Here is a 23,983-nt window from a genome sequence, read left to right on the forward strand (position 1 = left end):
GTCCCACAAAATGCACCAAGCCCACCAACCAGGAAATACACTTAGAGAATAGAGAAGTCTCATCTGCATTGTGGGGCAGGGTCAGATTTCCTTATCATAAGGACCCATTAAATTCATTAACAATTTTTGGTTAAGAAAATGTCAAGTCAAGGATTCTGGAAAGATGGCAGAATAAAGGAGGAAATTATCTGGTTCTCCCAAATTCCCCCATAAACAGTTTAAAATAATGCCTCAAAGTGAACTTTAGAGTAGCTGAAGTAATTGAAAGTTGGTGTAAAGCAGTTGTCCAGCTTAAGACAACTCTGGAGGACATTAGGAAAGATCTGACCAGATCCCCCACCCCCTTTCAGGCACTTCTGACTTGACCCATGGACAGTGTGGGGGTCAGATGGCTTATCAGGATAAGACTGCAGGGCTCTCCAGTGGCACTGGACTCAGGGCCTAGATGTGCTGACCAGACCCTGCCCCAGGCTGTGGTTGCGGATGAGGAGGGAATACATGCTGGTGAGCGCTGTCTGTGGTCACTTGTAGGAGAGTGGAGTCCCTGGTTTTGGTTCCATGGCAGAGGGTGAAATGAAGCTTACAGCCTCTGGAGGGAACGCAGGGAGTAAGAATGTTGTTGGCTACGGTGTTGCTGGGGGCCCTGATTGTGGTTCAGGAATAGAGAGGAGTACCTGACATCAGGCCCTCAGGTAGAGCTCAGAAAACAACAGCATGAAAACTTAAAATTTGAGATATTATTCCCCATACCTAGGGACTAGAGCTGGACTCTAACATAAAGTCAACAGCCAAGAAATAAGCCACTAAAATGAGTAAGCAAAAGAGAAAGAATCTGACCACAGACAGCTACTATGGTGATAGAGACGATCAGAAGAAGATAGTGAAGTCAAAACTGCTACTTCAACTTCAAAGAAAAATGTAAAATGGTCATAAGCCCCAAAAGAGTTCTTGGAAGAACTTAAAAAGTACTTTAAAAATCAAATAGGAGAGATTGAGGAAAAATTAGGAAAAAAATAAGAGCAATGCAAGAAAATTATGAAAAGAAAGTCAACCAACTGGAAAAAAAAAGATCTGAAAACTTATGAAAGAAAATAACTCCTTAAAACTTAGAATTGGGAGAGAGGATTCTGGGAAGATGGTGGAATAGGTCAGAAAATTTCAAACTCTCAAGATTTTCCTCCACAAAAGAGATATAATATCACCTCTGGGGAACACAGAACCATGAAAACAAATAACAGCAGGAATAGAAGAGGGGTCCTTCTGGGACAATTAGAGAAGATCTGAAGAAAAACCCTGGAGGAGATTTCTTCCCTGTGAAGAGTAAACACCTCCAGGCTAGGATCAGCTTCAACTAGCACCAAGCCCTGGGGTTAGCTAGTTTGGAAGGCTGCCTCCATCCCAGCCATAGTAACTTTTACCCCCAGGACAATGAGGGGAGTTGGACATCTGACCTGGGGAGGATTGAGGGAAGCTCTGCTGACAAGGAACTCCAGCCCCAGCTGTGCTGTGGAGAGCAGCCTGGGCAAGAAGGAACCAGCACGTGCCCAGTGAGTGCAGAAGCAGTGGGGTGGGGACAACTCTGCTGCGGGCACTTACAGGAAGCTGGAGGTCTTGTTTTGAGTTCAAGGTCAGAAGGGTGAACTGAAGAGGATCAGAGGCACCATTCTCCATACCCCAGCACTAGAGGTGATTATAAAAACTAAAATATTACCCCCCCCCAAAAAAAAATGCACAGGCAAAGGAGAAAGAATCCAACCACAGAGACCTATTATGTGAATAGAGAAGACCGGAGTTCATCTTCAGAGAAGGATACTGAAGCAAAGAAACCCTTTTCTACCCCAAAGAGTAATATCAAATGGTTACCTGCCCAAAGAGAACTCACTGAAGAACTTAAAAAAGACTTTAAAAATCAAATGAGACTGAGGAAAAACTAAAAAGAAAAAATAAGAATACAAGAAGATTATGAAAAGAAAGTCAACCAATTAGAAAAGGAGATCTAGAATCTTAAGGAAGAAAATGACTCCTTGAAAATTAGAATTGGGCAAGAGGAAGCCAGTGAAGTCATAAGAGATGAAGAAATAGGAAAACAAAATATAAAGAATGAAAAAATAGAAGAGAATGTGAAACATCTCATAAGAAAAACAATGGATCTAGAGAACAGATCAAACAGAGAAAACATAAGAATAATTGGACTACCTGAAAGCTCGTTCTTTCTTTCCTTTTTTGTGAAGCAATTGGAGAAAAGTGACTTGCCCAGGGTCACACAGCTAGTAAGTATCAAGTGTCTGAGGTCAGATTTGAGCTCAGGTCCTCCTGACTCCAAGGCTAGAACTCTATCCACTGTGCCACCTAGCTGCCCTACCTGAAAATTCTGATAAAAAAAAGAATCTTGATACAATAATATAAGAAATAATTAAAGAAAATTATCCTGAAGCACTAGAACAAGAAGGGAAAGTAGAAATAGAAAAAATCCATCAATTACTACCTGAAAGAGATGCTATGAGGAAAACTCACAGGGATATTATAGTCAAATTTCGAAACTCCCAGATCAAGGACAAAATATTACGAGCAACAAGAAAAAAAAAATTTAGATATGGTGGTGCCACAGTTAGAATCACACAAGACCTAGCAATAGTGACACTAAGAGATCGAAGGTCTTGGAACACTGTATATCGAAGAGCAAAAGAACTGGGCTTCTGGCTGAAAATATCATACCCAGCAAAGCTAAGCATAATTCTGAATGAAAAAAAAATGGACATTTGATCAATTGTCAGACTTTCAGGTCTTTGTTAAAAAAAACAAACAAACCCTGAACTCAATAAAAGATTTAATGTACAAGAGCCAAGAGAAATATAAGGTATATACCAATGACCAATTACAAGGGACTAAATAAGTACAGAATATTCACCTTGTATGTATGAAAAATGTAAAACTTATAGCTAAGATTGTTACTAGTAACTTATAAGGAAGATTGGGTAGACCTGAGTATGATATGACTTCAAAAAGTAAAACTATTTGAACATAGCTAAAAGAGTAATTATCTTTTACAAATGAGGTACAAGAGGAAGAACCAATACAGAGGAATTAGATGGGGGAAGGGGCTGTTAGTTTTAGAAACCTGCTCTCATTGGGAATGGGTTTAAGAGGGGAAAATACATATGCACTTAGAAGAGTATAAAAGTCTTCTAAATTTAGAAAGAAATAAAATTCTAAGGGGATAGGGGAAGAGGGAGAGGATAAAGGAGGGATCATTAGAGGGGAGGGTATGGGAATAGGTTAAAAGGGGATATAGAAGGGGGTTTAGATTTAGAGGAATGGGGGAGGATAAGGAAGGGATTGCTGGAGAAGGGGTAGGTTAAGCAATAAGAGTGTGAGGTAGCAGGCAGAAGTAAAGTAGAGGAGTTAGGAGAGGCAGGAAAAATAAAGAGATATGCATGAATTTAAAAACAAAGATTAGGAGTAGAATCTCTTAGGAAATGTATATGTATATGTACATATGTATGTATGTGTATATATATGTATAAGTGTATGTACATATCAATACCTATATATAAATATATCCAATGTTCAGCTGTAATCTTGGGGTGGTTGGTAGGGGGGAGGGAGGGAGGGGAAAAAAAAGAACAAAGTAAAAAGTGTATAGCAGAGAACAAAAGAAAACCTACAAGGAAGCAAAGAAAAAATAGATAGCTTTCAACATAATGAACAGTATTTAATCTATAGGCTTTCTTGAAATGAAAAGTTATTACTACATAATTTGAATCCTCTCCTATGTTCTGTTGTACACATGATTTTTTTTATTTTATATTTAAGTTTGTTTCTTTTTCTTACTATGTATTAGTTTTAGCATTTGTCTAAAATTTAAAAAAAACATAAAAAAACCTTAGAATTGGGCAAGGGAAAGCTAATGACTTCATAAGATGCTAGGAAATAATAAGACAAAACCAAAAGAATGAAAAAATGCAAGAGAATATGAAACATCTCATTTGAAAAACAACTGATCTGGAAAACAGATCAAGGAGAGACAATATAAGAATTGCTGGACTACTTGAAAGTTATGATCAAAAAAAGAATCTAGACACTATACTTCAAGAAAATATTAAGGAAAATTGCCCTGAAATTTTAGAACTAGAGAATAAAACAGAAATTGAAAAAAATCCACTGATCACCACTTGAAAGAGATCCCAAGATGAAAACTCACAAGAACATTTTAGCTAAATTTTGAAAGAGAAAATACTACAAGCAACTAGAAAGAAATAATTTAAATACTGTGGAGCTATAGTCAGGACAACACAAGATTTAGCAGCTTCTACATTAAATAACTAAAGGGCATAAAACATGATATTCTGAAGAACAAAGGAGCTGGGTTTGAAACGAAGAATAATTGACCCAACAAAGCTTAGTGTTAAACCTGCATGGAAGAATTATGTCATCAGAACTGGGTTATAGAGGGAACATATACATCTAGAAGATATATAGTCTTCTTAACTTACATAGAAATAGGAGAATGAGGAGATATGATAAGGGAGGGATTCTTAGAAGGGTTTGCAGATTAAGAAATAGGAGGGATAAGGGAGAGACTCATAAGGTGGCTAGCTTAAGGAACAGGAAGGCAAGGAGAGAGGATAAGGGAAGGATTCTTAGAGGGAGTGTAGATTAGGGAGGCAGTAGTCAGAAATAAATTAGACATCTGAGGAGAGATAGTGTAAAAAGACAGGAAGAGAAGGACATAAGTGAGGAAAAATGGGATGGAGAGAAATATACAACTAGTAATTATAACTTTGAATGTGACAGAAAGGATAGCAGAATGGACTAAAACCCAGATTCAAAAATACGATGCTTACAAGAAAAACATTTTAAAATAGAGATATACAAAGAATAAAAATAAAGGACTGGAATAGAATTTACTATGCTTTAGTTGATGCAAAAAAAGCAGGAGCATGATCTCAGACAAAATCAAAGCTAAAATATTTAATTAAAAGAGATAAGCAGGGAAACTACATTATGATAAAATGTACCATAGATAACAAAGTAACATCAATGCTAAACCTATAATGCACCAAATGCTATAGCATCCAAATTTTTTAAAAAGCTAAATGAATTATAAATGGAGTTAGCAAAACTGCAGTAGTGGTGGACTTCAACCTCCTACTCTCAGAACTAGATAAATCTAAAAAAAATAAGAAAGAAGTCAAGGAGATGAATAGAATCTTAGATAAGTTAGATATGATAAATATCTGGAGAGAACTGAATAGGAATAGAAAGGAATATACCCTTTTCTCAGCAGTATGTGATACCTTTACAAAAACTGACCATATTTAAGGCATTAAAACTTTGCGGTTAAATGAAGAAAAGCAGAAATATTAAATGCATCCTTTTCAGATAATAATGCAATAAAATTATAGTTAATAAGATAACGTGGAAATAGATTAAAAATCAATTTGGAGACTAAATAACCTAATCTTAAAGAATGAATAGGTTAAAGAATAAGCTACAGAAACAATAAATCATTTTATTAAAGAGAATGTAATAACGAGACACACCAAAACCTATGGGATATAGCAAAAGTAGTAATCAGAGGAAAATTTATATCTCTAAATGCTTATATCAATAAAATTGAGAAAAAGCGGACCAATGAATTGAATATGCAATTTGAAAACACTAGAAAAAGAACGCATTAAAATTCTCCAATTAAACATCAAATTGGAAATCCTAAATATTAAAGATGATATTAATAAAATTGAATTAAGAAAATCATTGCATTAATAAATAAAAGTAGGAGTTGGGCATATGGAAAAACATAATACAGATAAACCACTGGTTAATATGATTAAAAAAGAGAAGAAAACTAAATCAGTAGTATAAAAATGAAAAGGGTGAAGATGAAATTAAAACAATTATTAGGAGTTATTTTGCTCAATTATATGCCAATAAATTTAAAAATTTAAGTGAAACGGAAGAATACTTACAAAAATATGAACTTGAAATAAGAGGGCAAAGGGAAAGGGTGGGGGGAGAGGATAACGGAAGCATCACTGGAGGGGGCAGATTAACTAATAGGAGGGCAAGGCAGTGAGTAGAAGTAAACTAGAAGAGTCAGGAGGGATAGGAAATAAAAAATACACGCAAACATAAAATAAAGATCAAGATTAGAATTTATTAGGGAAAAAAAACCAGGGGTAGGAATCATAACCTCAGAGAAAGTTAAAGCTAAAATAGATTTAATTAAAAGAGAAAAATAGGGAAACTACACTATATGTTAGCTATATTAATTAATATTGCTTTAGACTATTTAAAATAACTAGATATTATAAGGTTGGAATATTGCTGTGGTATAGAAAATGGTGAGTTGGTGGACTTAGACTTGGAATTATGAAGGAAGATATATCCATCCTCAGGGAAACAGAGGACAAACAAGTACAGTATAGTCTTAAATAGATGCCTATGAATGCATATAGCTATATATGAGTATGATTATAGATATCTTAGTATATGTATGTAAGTACATGTGTGTATATGTCTATATGTATGTATGTATATACATACACACATATGTATGTGTATATATGTATGTGTATCTATATAGCTATATCTATCTCCACACTTAATTGTTGCCTTCTTGGGGGTAGGGAGTGAAGAAGGAGGAAAAAAACAATAAAGTTAAAAGTGCACAGCAGAAAAAAAAAGAAAACTCACAAGGAAGCCAAGAAAAGATGGATAGCTCTGAACACCATGTATAATATTTATTATACAGGCTTTCTTGAAATGGAATTTATTGCTGTATATTTTGAATCCTCTCTTATGTTCTGCCATGCATATGACAATGCTTTTTTCCTTACTGTGTATTTAAGTTAAAATAAATTAATTAAAAAAACCCCAAAATATGAACTTCCTAGATTAACAGAAGAGGAAACAGAATATCTAAATAAACCTATTTTAGAAGAAGAAATTGAACAGGCCATCAGTGAGCTTCCTAAGAAAAAAAGCATCAGGACCAGATAGATTTACAAGTGAATTTTATCAAAAATTTAAAGATCAATTAATTCCAATATTAAATAAATATTAGATAATAGGAAAGAAGGAATCCTACCAAATTCCTTTTATGAAACAAATATGGTGCTGATACCTAAACCAGGAAGAGCAAAAACAGAGAAGACCAATTTCATTAATAAATATTGATGCAAAAATCCTACATAAAATACTTGCTAGGAGACTACAACAATATATTACAAAGATTATACATCGTTACCAAGTAGGACTTATGCCAGGAATGCAGGGTAGGTTTAGCATAAAGAAAACCATTAACATAATTGATTTTTTTTGACAGGGCAGTGTGCTTTATTGTCACGTTCATCCTTTGGAGGGTCCTGGGGGCTCTTGGCACAAACAGCAAAGGAGGCTGGGCTTATCCTGGTGCCGTGGGCAGTGTCAGACATCCAGCGCTCTCCTGACAGGCTCTGAGACCAGAGGTGAAAGTGTATGCCACCGAGCCCTGTAATGCGGACGACTGCTTCCAGTACAAGCTTAAAGGGGAGCTAACCCCTAACCCTTCTCCACCAGTCACCATAGCAGACGGGGTTAAATCAAGCATTGGGCCCAACACTTGGCCTATTATAAGGGACCTGGTGGATGAAGTCTTCACTGTCACAGAGGATGAAATTAAGGTAAGAAACCTTGGGAAATGGGGCGGGGGCGGGACAAGCTAGAAGCCTTCCCAGTAAGATCAAGAGTGAAACAAGGATGCCCATTATCACCAATATTATTCAATGTTGTATTAGAAATGCTAGCAATCACAATAAGAGAAGAAAAACAAATTGAAGGAATCAGAATGGGCAATAAGGTAATAAAACTATCTCTTTTTGCAAGACGATATCATAAATACTTAGAAAATCTTAGAGATTCAACTAAAAAGCTAGTTGAACAAATTAATAATTTTAGAAAAGTAGCAGGATAAAAATAAACCCACATATGACATCAGTGTTTCTATACATCACCAATAAAACTCTGCAAGAAGAGATAGTAAGAGATTCACAAAATATCTGGGAGTATACCTGCCAAGAAAAACCCAGGAACTACATCAACATAATTATAAACCATTTTTTAAACAAATGCAGATTTAAATAACTAGAGAAGTAGAAATTGCTCACGGGTGAGCACAGCCAATATAATAAAAAATAACACTTCTACCTAAACTAATCTACTTATTCAATGCCATCCCAATTAAATTACCAAAAAATATTTTATTGAGCTTGAAAATATAGTAACAAAATTCATGTGGAAAAAAAAGGTCAAGAATAGAAAAGGAATTAATGAAAAAAAAGTAAAGGAAGCAGGTTTAGCAGTATCAGATCTTAAATTATATTATAATAGTTGTTTTAGTAATTATCAAAAATATCTGAATCTGGCTAAGAAATTGAAAGGTGGATCAACAGAACAGAATAGACATAAAATGAATGGTAGTAAATGATTATAGTAACCTTTTGTTTGACAAATGTAAAGATTTAAGCTTGCGGGATGAGAAATTACTATTTAGCAAAAATTGTTGGGAAAATTGGAAAGTAGTCTGGCAGAAATTGGGTATAGACCAATATCTTACACTATTTATCAAGATAAGGTCAAAATGGATACATGACCTAGATATAAAGGGAGCTCGAAGGAAATCAGAAGAACATATTACCTGTCAGACTTATGGATAAGAGAATAATTTATGAATAAACAAGAGACAGAGAACATTGCGAGATGTAAATGGATAATTTTGATTACATTAAAGTTTTTGTTCAAATAAAACCAATGTAGTTAAGCAGAAAATTGTGAAAAAAATCTTTATAGACAGTTTCTTGGATAAAGGTCTCATATCTCAAATATATAGAGGACTTTGTCAAATTTATAAGAATATCAATCATTCCTCAATTGATAAACAGTCAAAGGATATGAACAAGCAGTTTTTTGATGAAGAAATCAAAGCTACATAGGCATATGAAAAACGCTATAAATCATTATTGATTAGAGAAATGCAAATTAAAACAACTTTGAGAGATCATCTAACACTTATCAGCTTGGCTAAAATGACAGAGAAGGAAAATGACAAATATTGGAGGGGATGTGGAAAAACTGGGACACTAACACATTGTTGGTAGAACTGTGAAGTTATCCAACTCATTTGGCGAGTAATCTGGAATTATGCTCAAACAGTTATAAAACTAAGCATACCCTTTGACCCAGTAAAAACATTATTATGTCTGTTTCCCAAGATGATAAGAGAGAAAGGAAAAGAACCTATGTGTTCTAAAATATTTATAGCAGCTCTCCGTGTGGTGGCAAAGAACTCAAAATTGAGGGGATACCTCTCAGGGAATAGCTAAACAAACTGTGGTATATGATTCTGATGGAATACTATTGTGCTGTAAGAAATAATGAGGTTTAGAAAAACATGGAAACACTTGCTTGAAATAATGAAGAGTGAAATGAGCAGAACCAAGAAAACATTTTATGTGATAAAGCAATACTGTGTGAAGAATAATTGTGAATGACTAAGTTATTCTGAGTTTTGTAAATACTAGAATCAACTACAAAGGACTTAGAATGAAGATATTTTCCTCCAGAGAAAAAACTGATAACTATGCATAATATGATAAGTATGCATAGTATGGTTTTACATATCTATCTATCATCCATCTCTCTCTCTCTCTCTCTCTCTCTCTCTCTCTCTCTCTCTCTCTCTCTCTCTCTCTCTCTCTCTCTCTCTCTCTCTCTATCTCCATGGCAAATGGTGGCCTTCTCTAGTGTGAGGTGGGGAGGGAGGGATTAAGACAGTTCAAAACTTAAAAAAAAAAACCCAACAAAAAACGCCAAGCTCCTCTGGGAACTAGTCAGGCCTGAGGTCACTTTTCTGGGCAAGATCACATTTCTAGAGAGAGGAAAAGAGATATTTAAAGATGAAATGTTTTGCTTCAAGATCATAGAGTAACCACATAATATTGCCTTGGCTATAGGGCACAGATTTTATGAACTCCTCAGGCACAAAATCTAGTTTTGATGTTCCAAATGAAAAGGAAGTTAGCCTTTGAAAACAAGTCAGATTATGAAGGAAGAAGACAAGGTTAAACAGAGGAGATGGGAAATTAAAACAACAATCAGATCTGATGGAAAGTAAGAGACAATTTGGAAGAGGAGAAACAAGTAGAAATTACTAACCTTATTCACAAGGATTGCTGCCTAGCCCTAAACATACAATATAAATGGGGCCAAAAGTATTTTAAGTAACAAAAATCAAAAAGTGACTAAAATGGAAAGCAGATGGAGAAGCCAAAAGAAGTATTTATCTACTCTCCCCTTTTTTATTTTTAGGCAATTGGGGTTAAGTGACCTGCCCAGGGTCACACAGCTAGTAAGTGTCAAGTGTTTGGTCTGATGCCGCATTTGAACTCAGGTCCTCCTAACTTCAGGGCCAGTGCTCTATCCACTGTGCCACCTAAGCTGCCCCTCTACTCTCCTTTTCAGGAGTGCAAGTATGTTGCATGAGAACTGGACAAGGATTAGGAGGACTGTTTTCTTGCAGAATTTTTGATGCCACTTCTTTTGAACAGTTTAAAAACTACCTTCTACAGCTTTTCCCTCTTTGCTTCCTCCTTTCTTAGTAAAGATGAACAAAGTGGAGAGAGGGGTGTTGGGGTAGAATCATAAGAATTAGGATTGTAAATGAAGGAAAAACTATAGTAAAACTATTCCCTTTCTTTTTTATTTCCCTGACTCAGAATCATAGACTCTTAAGAGATGGTAGTAACCTTTAGAAATCTTGGAGTCCAGGACTCAACGTACTTCTTTGGAAGCCAGGTATACTTTTTGGCTTTCAAGGAAAGGAAGACAAAAGAGAAAAAAAGTATTATGTTACTATAAGATATTGGTCACTAGTCTCTGGTCAAGAACCAAATTTGAGTGACTAAGGGTCCTAAGAAGATCAAGAGAAAACCTCTGAAAAGCTTCAGGGTTCAGAACAACTGAGTACATGCTGGGCACTGTCTAGTCTCCTGGAAAACTTTTTTTTTTTATATTATTGAGATGACAAAATAGTAACATGAATAGGAAGAGCAGGATACATTTATATAGTTTCATGTAAGATTGTACAAAAATATTTAGGTATAAAAAGAAATTGGTAGGGACCACGGTCAGCTGGCACCTGAGATTTTTCAAGCCCTAATCTAGTTTAATCCCCTCATTTAACGGAGGAAACAGATTCTAGAGATGAAGGTAGAAGTAACAAAACTAGTTAGGACCATGCCCCGACTCTTCTCATCATTATAACTATTTTGACATGGAACTCCGAGCTCATGAATATAGGAAACTCCTGAGATATAAACTCCACCAATGTAGATTTGCAACTCAGACGTAACTTAATGTAACTTAGACGTCTTAGAAATTTGCCTGGAGTACTAAGAGGTTAAATAAATTGCCCGCTGGTACACACAGAGAGTATATGTGTCAGAGACATGACTGGGACCCAGGTCTTCCCTACTTCAAAGCCAACCCTCTATTGATGTGGTCTCAGTTATCTACTGTACCCTCACAATAGCCTTTAAAAAGTGGGCAGGCAGGCATCAGAATTCTGTGTTCGTATATTTGCCAAGGGAGGAAGGGAAGGAAACATGAATAAACCTAGCACAAGGGCACAAATCCCTTGAATCTTCACTCTTGTGAATCAGCTACAGCCCAAGCCTTTGCTGCCCCCATGTGTCAACACAGACAACCTTTTTTCTAGATGAGCCAAAATAAAATGAGGCATCCCAGAAATCACAGAACTCTACAAAGCCCCTGAAAAAAAAATATGAGAAAAATGAGGAGATTAGGTGTTAATGGGGATGGCAATGGTGAGGGGTGGGGAAAGATGAAGTCCACATAACAAGGAGCAGCACATACATCAAGTATTATGATACAGGAAGAGGCACAATGCTCTGAGATTACCTCTGAATTCGAATGCTTTGGTCTGAGAATCCTTGGGTATCAATCATCACATCTGCTTCATCCAGGACAAAAACACGAATCTTATTCAAATCTATCACTTTTCGTTTAAAACACCAATCTAGAACAGTCCCAGGGGTGCCAATTACAATTTGTTTGGTTATATCAGTGCCTCTCGGAGCTAGAGGAAAAAAAGATTAAATTTTTTTCTTAGATGCAAAGTCTCACCTTTCATAATATCCAACTGGTTAAGTCAGAGTACACAGCACTGGACTGCAACTTAATGAAATAAGTTCCAAGATCTAAAAACTAAAAAACGCTGCCATTTTGGCTTTGTAAATGTGCAAGATAAAGTCCTGGAAACAGCTGGGTTAATAATAACAATCAAAAGAACAATGTGAGGGATATGATCCTACCACACAGGATACTGAGCCTATTTTAGAAGCCAGCCTGAATGAAATCAACTGTCTAGGAGCTTATAAGAGTACTATAAAGTTAGCCAAGACTTTCTTAGTTGGCACATACCTTGGTTTCCTCGAACAGCATACATCACTTCAACATCAATACAAAATCTTCCCATCTGCTCAACCACACGCCCAGTTTGCAGAGCCAATTCATAAGTTGGAGCTAAGCAGAGACACTTAAGATAGAATAGGGAAAAAAATTTACAAAAGCAAACCTTTGGGGACTGGGGCTAGAAAGAAGAACGGAAATGCCTAGTTGTAGAATTTGGGTTTAAAATGTCAACGCTAGCTGAATGCATTTAATGGCTGGCACATTAGTTGAAGACTTATGAGATCGGGAACGAGCTATCTTTCACATATTCCTTTTGAAAAAGTCACAACAAGGAATAACCAACAATATAGCCACTAGGTACTACTATATTTGTAGATGGGAGTAGGGAATACAAAGAGGTAATACTAGGAAATCATACTATAAATGTAGGTTCTTATTACTTTATCCAGGGACTATTATAATCTTCTAACTGGTCTCCCTGCCTCTAGCCTTCCCCCCCCCCTAAATTTCTCATTCCCAACATCCTACATCCACTTTAATCTTCCTATTTCACTGCTCTGCCTCATTTTACTGGCTCAAAGCCTTTAATGGTTTCTAGATACCAGGATAAAGTCCAAACCCTTTAGATTGGCATTCAGAGCTCTTCCAAACGTACATTCAACTTTATTTTTTACCTCTATGTGACTCTTCTACTCCAGCCAATATGGTCTACTCATTGTTCTTGCACATGGTACGCAGATATCTATCCAGTATTACTCTGAAAATCCTCTTACCTGGGTTGGCTTCCTCTTTCTCTATATATTTAAATCCTACTCTTACACCAAGGTCAAATTCAAGTTCTGCTGTTCTACTCAAAATCACTGTGATTCTGAGACCCTTTTTCAATCTCCCCAGTCCTACAGCCCCTGGTGTCTGCATCATTCATTTAGGACTTAACTTTTGCTACCCTTTACTGTTGTTGATTTTTGTACATTTATGTCCTATCTTCCCAATTATACTATAAGCCTTGGAGGCTAGAAAAGAATATTAGGCCTATTTCCTCAGTGCCAACCACAATACTCTGCACAGATTAGGTCTAGGAGGAATGATGCTGACGGTGGAAGAGAAAAATGGATGTATAGATCCGTGGCTGCTCCGGCCAGGGTATTATAATCCTAATATCAACTAATTTAGACTGAAAGAGGAAAATAATGTGCTATGAGGACATTGAAAAATATTTTATATTTGTGTCTTAACTTTAATGCAATGAAAAACATTTATTTTCTACTGTGTGCCAGGTATTAGAGAGAGAAAAATAAGACAGCTCCTGCCCTCAAGAAATCTCAAATAAAAATAAGTACAAGGTAATTTGAGGTAAGTGACAGCACTAAACACTGGAGGTGGGAAGGACTCAGGAAGGATTCCTGAAGAAGAGGGCACCTAAGCTAGGCCTTGAGGAGGATTCTGGGAGGCAGGGATCATGAAGGAGTACATCTCAACAGCTGTGTGAATATAGGGAGGCAGGTGCTGGGATGCCAAATTTGGCTAAGCTAGCAGTACTGTCTAGTTACACAGCAGAATTCACAAAATAAGGTTAAAAAGAGACAACAGGGGGCCTTAAATGATAGGCTAAGGAGTTTGCAGGGAGCTATAGATAGGTTTGAGTCAGGTAATAACATGGTCAGACTTGTGCCTTGAAAAAGATTATTTTGACAATTGTGTGGATGAAATGGAGAGGTCAGAGACAGAAAGCAGGAAAACTAGTTAAACGACTAGTGCAGTGGGCCAGGTGAGATGTGATGGGGGCCTGAAAGAGGATGATGGCTATATGAATGGAGAAAAGTGAATGAAGACAAGAGATGATGTGGAGATAGAACTGCCAGGTCATGGTGACTGAGTGGACCTAAGACATAAAGCAGAGGGAAGAACCTAAGATGACTTTAAGGTTATGAATCCTGGTAACTGGAAGAACAGATGCTCTCAGTAGAAATAGTGAAGTCTAGAGGAGAAGCACATCTGAATGGAGTAGATAATTTGTTTTGGAAAGGCTGGGTCTAGAATGTTGATGGGACATTCAGGTGAAGATATCCAGCTGGCATTTGACAGTGTGGGATTGGGGAGCAGCTAGGCGGCACAGTGGATAGAGCACCAGCCCTGAAGTCAGGAGGACCTGAGTTCAAATCTGGCCTCAGACCAAATACTTGACACTTACTAGTTGTGTGACCCTGGGCGAGTCACTTAACCCCAACTGCCTAAACATGCAAAAAAAGACAATGTGGGATTGGAATGTTGTTCCACTGTTGGTTAAGTTGTGTCTGACTCTTTGTGACCCCATTTGGGGTTATCTTAGCAAAGATAATGGAGTGGTTTGCCATTTTCTTCTCCAGTTCATTTTTCAGATGAGGAAACTGAGGCAAATAGGGTTATGTGACTTGCCCACAGTCACACAGCTAGTGTCTGAGGCCAGATCTGAACTTAGGAAGATGAGTCTTCTTGACTCTAAGGCCCCGCGCTTTATGTACTGTACCACCTAGCTACCCTAGAAATTAATACTGAATTTATAGATTTAGGAGTTACATAGAGGTCATAAAGAGGAGTAGATGAGATCACCAAAGGAGAAAATGTAGTGAGAAAAGTAAAGAGGGCCAATGGTAGAACTAAAGGAAAAAATGATATTCATGGGGTAGTAGAAGGATAAACTAGCAAAAAAAACCCTGAGGAATGGTCAGACAAGTAGCAGAAGTAGGAAAGTAGTGTTCTAGAAATCCCTTTGGTAGCTGTGTAGAAGATGAAATGGAGTGGAAAAAGACTTGAAGCTGGAAGACTAATTAGGTAGCAAATAGAATACCCCAGATGTGAAGTGACAAAACCTGAACTAAAGTGGTGGCTGTGTGAACAGAGAAAAGAGGATCAGAGGCAAGAAATGTTGGGGAGGTATAAATGGCAATATCTGGCAACTGACTGGATATGTGGGGTGAGGAAGAGTGAGAAATTAAGGAAAATGCCAAGGTTACAAGACTGAGAAGCTGGAAAAATGGTGGTGCCTTCTATAGAAATAGGGAAGTTGTATGGAAAGATAATGAGTTATACTTTGGATGTGTTGATTTTAAGATGTCTCTGGGACATCCAGTTTGAAATAACCAATAGACAGTTGGTGATGTGAAACTGAAGCTCAGGAGAAAGACTGGTGCTGGATATATAACTCTGAGAGTCATCTGCATAGAGATGATAATTAAACCCATGGGAGTTGATGGAGTCACCAACAGACTGTAGAGAGAGAAGAGAATGAATGAGTGGCTGCAGTTTGAGAAGAGGGAAGAGGTTTTTGTACTTTTTTCCCCTGGCTGGCCATTACATATACTACAAAGGTCACAATTATTTTATCTCACCTCTTTCTTACCTGGGGAAACAGCTCTGAGGCATTAACTCTGCTTAGCATTGCCAAGATAAAAGCAGCTGTTTTGCCTGTTCCAGACTGGCTCTGTGCTATGAGGTTCTGAGGTCTACAGGATAACAGGAAACCATTAAGCTTAAAGCCAGTCTAAGAAATGAAAACAAGCCAAGCCACTTTACAAGAGCCCTTGGGACTTACGGGTGTGCCAGCATCATGGGGAGGGCCATCTCCTGAATTTTTGATGGTCTGTTGAATCCCATTGCATAAATCCCTTTCAGTAACTCTTCTTTTCTATTAAAAATAAATCAGACTTACAGGTCTTTGGCTAATTTATATATTAATGATCTGTAGATATTCCCTACATTGGAATACAGGACAATCTACCTATTCCTTCTTATCCTGTGTGATTCCTGTCCCTATTCTCTGACAGATCCCCCACAGAGGATCAGCCTACCATGCTTGAGGTCTTCTAACACTGAATGGAGAGGAGGGGAGCACATGGTCCGCTCTCCTCTTATTCCTCATTCTGACTACACAAACATTTAAGACTTCAGAAATACATACCTGAATAGTAACTAAATGCTGCCAAGTTATTTTTATGGACACGGGACTGTGACTTGTCTTAAAAAAATACATTTAACATAACTTTCTTCATGACCCAAGTATCTACAAACATAGCTCAGACCAGAATACTTGCACTTTATCAATTATTTGCATGTAAATTACTCACCTGAATTTCTGAAAACCAATTTTAAATCTGAGAGGCTTCTTTACCTACCATTCATCAGGCCCCTGGGCTACTTCTCATCACGAGCAGGGTTGTGAAAACTCATTTTATTTACTCATTTTAAGTTAGCCAAGACAAACTTAAGTTGGGAAGATCAACATATATTCTTCCTGTTTCAGGATCACATGATTTATTCCAAAATTCAATAGAAATGATTTCTGGATTATCAATGCTACCATCTCCCTCCAAAACTGACATTCCACCTCAATAATAAGCACCCTTGACACAGCACTGTAACAGTTACAGAATATTTAATACACATTATCTATTTGCTTTTCATAACAGACTGGGGAGGGAGCATTTTTCCCCCTGGTTGGACTTGTGATTTCATTGGTGTGGTGAACGCCCTCTATGGAAACTGTACTAACATAGATCAGTAACCTACCTATAGCTTATAGCTTTAGAAAGCTCCCTGGGGCACTGACCAGTTAAATGACTTGCCCATGGTCACAAAGCTAGTATATGTCAGAGGAAGGACTTAACCCTAGGTCATCCTGACTCCTAGGTTGGCCCTTTATCCAGTATGCCACAGTTAACTCCCATGAGACAGTTACTTATATGTATTATCCTTATTTTATAGATGAAGAAACTGATGATCAGAAAGTGACTTGTCCATGGACACACAACAAATAAGCATCAGAGAAAGGATTTAAATTCAGGTTTCTCCTGATTCCAGGTCTAGCATTCTTTCCATCACATCACACAATCTTACGAGCAAAGCAAGATACACTTTTTTTTCCTTATCAACCGCTATTCAAAACAGACGTAGAAGTAATATTTTAATGTTCCTAATTTAGTTGTATTTTAACTATTTCAAACATACATGTCTCATTCAACATTGAAAAAATGTCAGAAAGCAAAGAAGTCCCTTCTTGAAGCTCCTTTGTGCTACTGACACAATCTCTCCTGAGCCATGGTTTTTGGCATTTCCAAAGCTGACCCAGTAATGAAATACTCACAGTCGCAACTCTTCAAATGTCTTTACTGAATAGAGAGGAGAGCTAGGATCCTTCTGTAAGACTTCCACACGGTGAGTGGACTCTACTAAGGACTGCCGAATTAGTTTGTTCAAGAGTGAGTTGGCAGCCAAATCCACTGGGAGAAACAAAATAAGAATGGAACACTGTGGTGAACTAGGTACATAGATTGCATCAAAATTGAGAGTTTACATTTTAATGCATCTGTGGTCACCTGTTTTCTTAATTAAAACTGGAAAAGTGACTGGAAAGGATGCCAGTGAACTAGGTAGAGGTTGTCTTCCTTTTTTTGTGAGGGTACAGAGCTTTCAATGTTTCTAGTACATATACCTGCTCTCCACCATAAGCAAGCCCATATCCACCTGAGACCCAGCTCTTCCTTATTTCTTCCCTTAATGAATGATGCTTAAACCTACTTTTGCTTATTCCACTGTCACTCCATTCTTCTTCCCCCAAATACACTTGGGCTTCTCCTGTTTTTTTCTCTACTCTTTTCTTTTTTCCTTCCTAAACAATTCCCATGATATATTTTTGTTCAAAAAGGAATCTCCAATGGAGATTAACCTTACACAAGGCTGTGAAGAATAACTAAATGGACTAAAACCAAAATGGCAAATAATATACATAAATAAACATTTTACCGATATCCTCTTCTTCATCATCTTCAGAATTATTAATGGAAGCACCTGAAAGGAAGAAATATTCCCCCCACCCCCCAAAAAAAAAGGGAAAGGTAAGATATATAAATCTTGGGAAGGGATATACTCTAGCCTCTTCCTCTCTAATACGTGTTGTACAAGCCAATGAACACACTGCTTTCATGTCACCCTCCTACTAAAAAATCTGCAATCTCTCTCCATTACTGACAGGATAAAGTTTAAATTCCTTAGTTCATCACTTTACACTTACAGTGGGCTGGGCACAGTTGTATATACCTGTAATCCCTGCTACCTGGGAAAGCTGGCAGATTGCTTTAGTTTGGGAGTTGTGAGCTGCAAGAGGGCTAAAGCTGATCAGGAGTCCATACTAAGTCCAACACCAATATGACGGGCCCCTGGCAGCACCAGGCTAAGGAGAGGTGAACTGATCCAGGTCAGAAAAAAAGAGGTTAGAACTTCTTTGCCAATCTGTTTTGGGATTGGGCATGTGAGTGGCTGCTGCATGTTCTAGCCTAGGTGAGATGGGACAATACAGTCTCAAAACAGAAGCAAAACACCTACACTGATCTCTTCCCCCTTTTTATTTTCCAGTACTATCCTATACGAATTCTGTACTCCAATTATATTGCTTTACTCGATATCCTCTGAACATGCCATGCACATTCCTTTTTCTGTACCTTTGCCGGAAGTATTTCCCTGCCCTCTCTCTGCTTATCCAAATTCTATGTATCTTCCAAGTATCCACTCAAATTCAATCTTTTCTATGAAACCACATCTGACCATCATAATCTCTCTTTTGTTCTTATAGCATTTACTACGTGTGTCTTGCATTTGGCACTTATCATGACTGTTTTATAATATGCTGTATTGTTGTCATTACTACTTAATTTTTCACAAGAATGTTTCATTTGTCCACTGGGACTATGTGTTTCTTTGTATAACATACAATATTATAAAGGATACACAAATTTCTGCTGAATGAATAACTTGCACTTATATAATACTTTAAGGGACATAAAGCACTTTCTATACAGTTAAGTGGTGCAAGTAACATGGTTGGTTTACATGTAATATCTATACCCCATCTAATAAGCCATTATGTCCAGCTCTCTCCAAAGATGCCAATGATCTCTTAATTGCCAAATCTAATGACCCTTTCCCAGTCTTCCTACTTTTCGATTTCTCTGTAGCCTTCGATATGGTAGATCATCCTCTTCTTGATACTCTCTTTTATCTAGGTTTCTGTGATACTACTTTCTCTTGGTTTTTCTCCTACCTGTCTGATGGCTTTTCTTTAGTTATCTGTGCTCAAACTTCATCTGCATTACATCCACTAACTCTGAGTGCTCCCCAAGGTTCTGTACTGGGCCCTCCTCTCTTCTGACTATACTATCTGACTTTGTAATTCCATCTAGCTTCCTTGGGTTCATTATTCATTTTTTCTGCAGATGATTTCCAGATCTACATATCGAAACCTAGCCACTTTTCTTAGTTATGGCTCCTTATCACCAACTGCCTTTTGGACATTTCCAACTGAATGTCCCCTAACCACTTCAAATTTGACATGTTCAGAACAGAACTCATTCTCTTTCCTCTCCCCCACCCTCCAATTCTCCCACTTATTCTGAACTTTCCTATCACTGTCCAGGACACCACGTGCACAACTAGTAAGTTTTAGAGCCAAGATTCAAACGCAGCTTGTGTCAAAGTCTAGCATTTTTTCTACTTACCATATTGTATCTCATGAGTGAATCCTAGACTTGCATAAAGGCTATATAGAAACTTCAGACCTTCAGAAAAATCCACTCATCTGTAAAATTTACATTTGCTTCCCCTACATTTACCAAAATTGCCTCCCTAGTCTTTATTCCCTTCCTTCTCTCTATAACTTGGGTAAACATTTGCCTCAAGAACGCAACAAACTTCTCCAGAAACACTTCTTCCCACAAAATCTAAACAATATGAAATCAATTTCTTTCTGGTCTGCTATCCGATTTTATAGGCCTTCCTACATTGTCATGGATTAATCATTTAAGCAACAAGGTTTATTAATTTCTCATTCTAGCAACAGGAGTTCATGTAACCAGGCATACTTTAAAGTTACCATTCATCCTCAAACACACAGCTGTCTCTAAACATGTTTGCATAAGCATAGTAACTATGCAGGGCTCAGGTACTCATTTAGCTAGCACTGCTAGTCTGTTTTTATTTTATTTTTTCTTCCCCCTTCTAGCTCACTGATAATAGTAGCAGCTGTTTCTAATGCATGGAGTCAAAGCTAGGACTACTTAGCTACCAAGAGGTGGTAAATTGTGATCTCTTGTAGGCAGAAATAGCAGAACCACCCAAATGCTTACACAAGGCTCTAGGATTAACCCCCTACTTCCTTGGCCGTTTTTCAAACAACTGTCACTCAGATATAGCAATCAAACCATGAGGGATGTTTCTCCTCTTTCCCCCCACTGACTTAAGCAGAGGCTGTTTAATAAACAGTTTGCTAACAAAATACATGATCAGCTTGAATATTTAATTCAATACTTAAAGGATCCTTTTTTTTTTTGTCAAGTAGATGCTCCTTCCAAATGTAACCTTTCTGCATCTTAGTAGACAGTTGATTTTCTTGTTTCATGAAATACCTTGGTCAAAATATTCATCACCCTGCTGCCAATCTTCTAGTGATAAGCCTTTTTGAATTTACCTATGCTGATTCTCAGACAACAAACATCCCTCATTTGATGCTTGTGCTCCAATGGCATAGTTTGAAAACCTGGTTACCTCCTTTTGGGAATGAGACACTGGAATGGGATTATAGTCATTTGTGCTTGAATTCTCCCAGCTTCCCTCCTGCTACTTTCAAAGGAGAATTTAATACATTATTTAATTTCAGTTTATCTTTATTTCACTCAGATTGGATAATGCATTTCAATTCTCTGGAAAGTACGATAGGTGACATGAATGGTTAATAATCAAAAAGAAAAACATTTGGTAGCTGGGCAAGCGGAAACAATAACTAGAGGAACTGTACCAATTCCAGGGGAGAACAAAGTTTACTCCCAGCTGGAGAGGAATCATGGTACGGTGGAGAAAGAGATGGCTTCCAAGCCAGTAAGATGTGGGTACAAGTTCCACTTCTGACACTTACTGGCTGTGTGACCTTGGGCAAGTCACTTACCAGTTCAGTGTTCTAGGCAACTCTCTAAAACTGTAAGTGCCAAAGAAGGTACCAACCTGCATTAGTAGAGGGAGCTTCTTCACCATGGAGTTTCCTATATCAGTGAAATCACAATTGCAGGTCCATTCCCCTGCCTATTTCTATGTTTGCCCCTCAACTAGAATACCATTACCCACTATGGATGCACATATGTATGCCTTTATCTGTATTCAAAATACATAATTTATATGCAAATATATAAATTCATTCACAAACATAAATATATTTGTATATAAATTGCAAGGTATATATAATACAAATAGAAAAGACGTGTACGTATAAATACACAAGGTATTAGCTTAAACCTATTAAAGCTATGTATGTATATATGACATGTATTATACACATATAAAATATAAAAATATATAACAAAATCGAAAATAAAACACACAATTATAAAAGCTATATAACATATAATAAATATATATTTTGTTATATAATAAAATAGTGTATAAATACATATAAATACGCACCTGTTTTTTCAATGTGTTTTCTCAGTGCTTTGCATATAGCTTTTAGTAAATACTTTTTCATTTATTCATATTTTCTCTAGGAAATGCTGATTAATTCTACCCCCTTTGACTATTTTTTTAAACTCTTGTCCCTAATTTAGTCTATATCATATCCATGTTTTTGTTGGTACTTTGCTCCTTAGTCCTTTTCTTGTTTCATGTATATTGTCATTCTTTTTTCCCCTCAACAACAGATGCAATCTCTCTGAGTACATGGACTACAGCTTATGAATATGGACTAGAGCTATAAGGACATTAACTAGAATGCCAGTGCCTTACACATGTGAAGTTCTCAACTGGTTAACAGAGACATGCATCAAAAGGCAATACATTTGCCTACACGATATCAACTAAGCTTTTTCCTAGCACCACTCACCTAGTCCAGGGATCGTGGTACTCTTAAGACCCCGAAGACTCTTCCGGGGAATGAGATTTGACAACTATTGAAAAACATAAATTTCAAGCAGTCTCAACTAGGGAATGTCAGCTGAGTACTAAGGGCTGGAAGGGTTTGTACTTAAAAATCATCAAGGATGCAACGATCTTGTAGTCCCATATAATTGGAGTGGCCTGTGGTCACGATTAACCTAAATCTGAAGGAATATCTCTGCTGGCCTAGTTATCCACATATTTTCTTCTATTATGTCACTGGTCCCAAATTGCGGGGTACCTGTCCCTTGCGTGGTATGTAGATGCTAAACAAGGACAAATCATTGTAGGCAGCTGCTGCCTGTTGGTTTACAAGGGGAACTAGGAAAAGACCCGCAGGTAAGTTGGGGCACTTGCAGTTTGCCCCTTTGTGCATCCCTTTCCTACTGGGCTCCTGCACGAGCAGCTTTTTTTCCAGCCAAGAGCTCCAGGGCGTCTCTCCCAGGGATGTCCAGACTCGGTCTCCCCCTCCCCCTGCCCTCCTCCTGAGGTGAGGTCCCAGGTCGGTTCCTCTGAACATCTCTTCCCTGCCCCGCGGCCCTCCCCCTCACCCCCCATTTTCGCCTCCAGGAAGGTCTCCCCGCCACCCCAGTGCTTTCCTTCGCCTCCAGGTGGTCTCCGGGACAGTCTTCGTCCCATCCCTACCTCTTCCTGCCTTCTCCCTCCAGGGTTCTCCCCGCCCCCCCCTTCCCCCAGCCCACACGGTGCCCTCAGATCCCTAGCTGGTTGTCCAAACCCAAGGCCCGCGTCTGCCCCAGCCCAAGGGGTGGGGGGCCGTTACGTGGCTACTGAGCCGCTCGCTCTCCGCTGCCCCAGCGTCGCCTCCCCAAAATAACGACGCCATAGCTCCTGCCGCTTGCCGCTACTCCCACTGAGGTTCCGGCCCCCCAGCACGTGCTTCCAACCCACGCACGAGGACGTGCCCCGCCCCCGCGCCTGGGCCAATGAGCTGGCCGAAGGGGTCGGCGCCTGAAAAATTTCACTAGGACGCAAGCTCCGGGCCACACGTGGGTTAGCTGAATTCACCTGTGTAGCTCCGTGGGCTCTTAAGCTTTTAGAGTTCAACCTTGGAGATCATGTAGCAGGGGGGGTCTTTACCTGCGACCTTGAATTTGCCTTTTTTTAAAAAAAAATAATGGTCTTTCCTTTATAATCTTATATATTTTATTTTATGCATTTTCAAAACGTGATTCTGAGAAGTGGTCCATAGGTTTCATCAGATCTATGACACATACAAAAAAAAATGGTTAAGAGCACCTAATATAGTCCAATTCCCTCATTTTTATATATGAATAAAGTAAGGCCCATAGGTGTGGGTAACTAGATTGGGCACTGAGCATTGCAGGTGGGGGAGTATGTTGGACATTGCCCTAAAGCAAACTTTCTCCAATGTCAAACCTAGAACCAGATAACTATTGATGACCTTGATGTGTGCCTAAGCTTCCTCCTTGCTGTGACTAAATGGGTTATTAGAAAGCACACATACACTTCAGACACAAAACATTGTGTTTTGCACACAATGCAAAACAGCTAGTAAGAAGCTTGGAGAAAGAGGGGTGACAAG

The 23,983-nt window shown here is 38.1% G+C and overlaps 1 protein-coding gene across 6 annotated transcripts in view; it reads right to left on the reverse strand.

The window, feature by feature from the left end:
* Nucleotides 1-23,319, reverse strand: part of DDX25 (DEAD-box helicase 25) — a 40,965-nt gene extending 17,646 nt beyond the window's left edge. Inside the window, exons 1-8 of one of the 6 annotated variants that reach the window (XM_078147117.1) lie at nt 23,201-23,319; nt 22,367-22,430; nt 18,250-18,294; nt 17,591-17,726; nt 16,043-16,135; nt 15,851-15,953; nt 12,481-12,595; nt 11,959-12,136 (exon numbers count right to left, since the gene is read on the reverse strand). In XM_078147117.1, the coding sequence (XP_078003243.1) occupies nt 11,959-12,136; nt 12,481-12,595; nt 15,851-15,953; nt 16,043-16,135; nt 17,591-17,726; nt 18,250-18,294; nt 22,367-22,430; nt 23,201-23,263 (797 nt within the window). In that variant the 5' untranslated portion in view covers nt 23,264-23,319. Of the gene's footprint in view, nt 1-11,958; nt 12,137-12,480; nt 12,596-15,850; nt 15,954-16,042; nt 16,136-17,590; nt 17,727-18,249; nt 21,822-21,951; nt 22,925-23,200 lie in introns of those variants that run through there. The other 5 variants (XM_021000664.2, XM_078147118.1, XM_078147116.1 and 2 more) reach the window with 5 other exon arrangements.
* Between the last annotated feature and the right edge of the window lie 664 nt (nt 23,320-23,983).

Source organism: Phascolarctos cinereus, unplaced genomic scaffold, assembly GCF_003287225.1.
Source record: "Phascolarctos cinereus isolate Bilbo 61053 unplaced genomic scaffold, phaCin_HiC Scaffold_726;HRSCAF=1367, whole genome shotgun sequence".
Lineage (NCBI taxonomy): Eukaryota > Metazoa > Chordata > Mammalia > Diprotodontia > Phascolarctidae > Phascolarctos > Phascolarctos cinereus.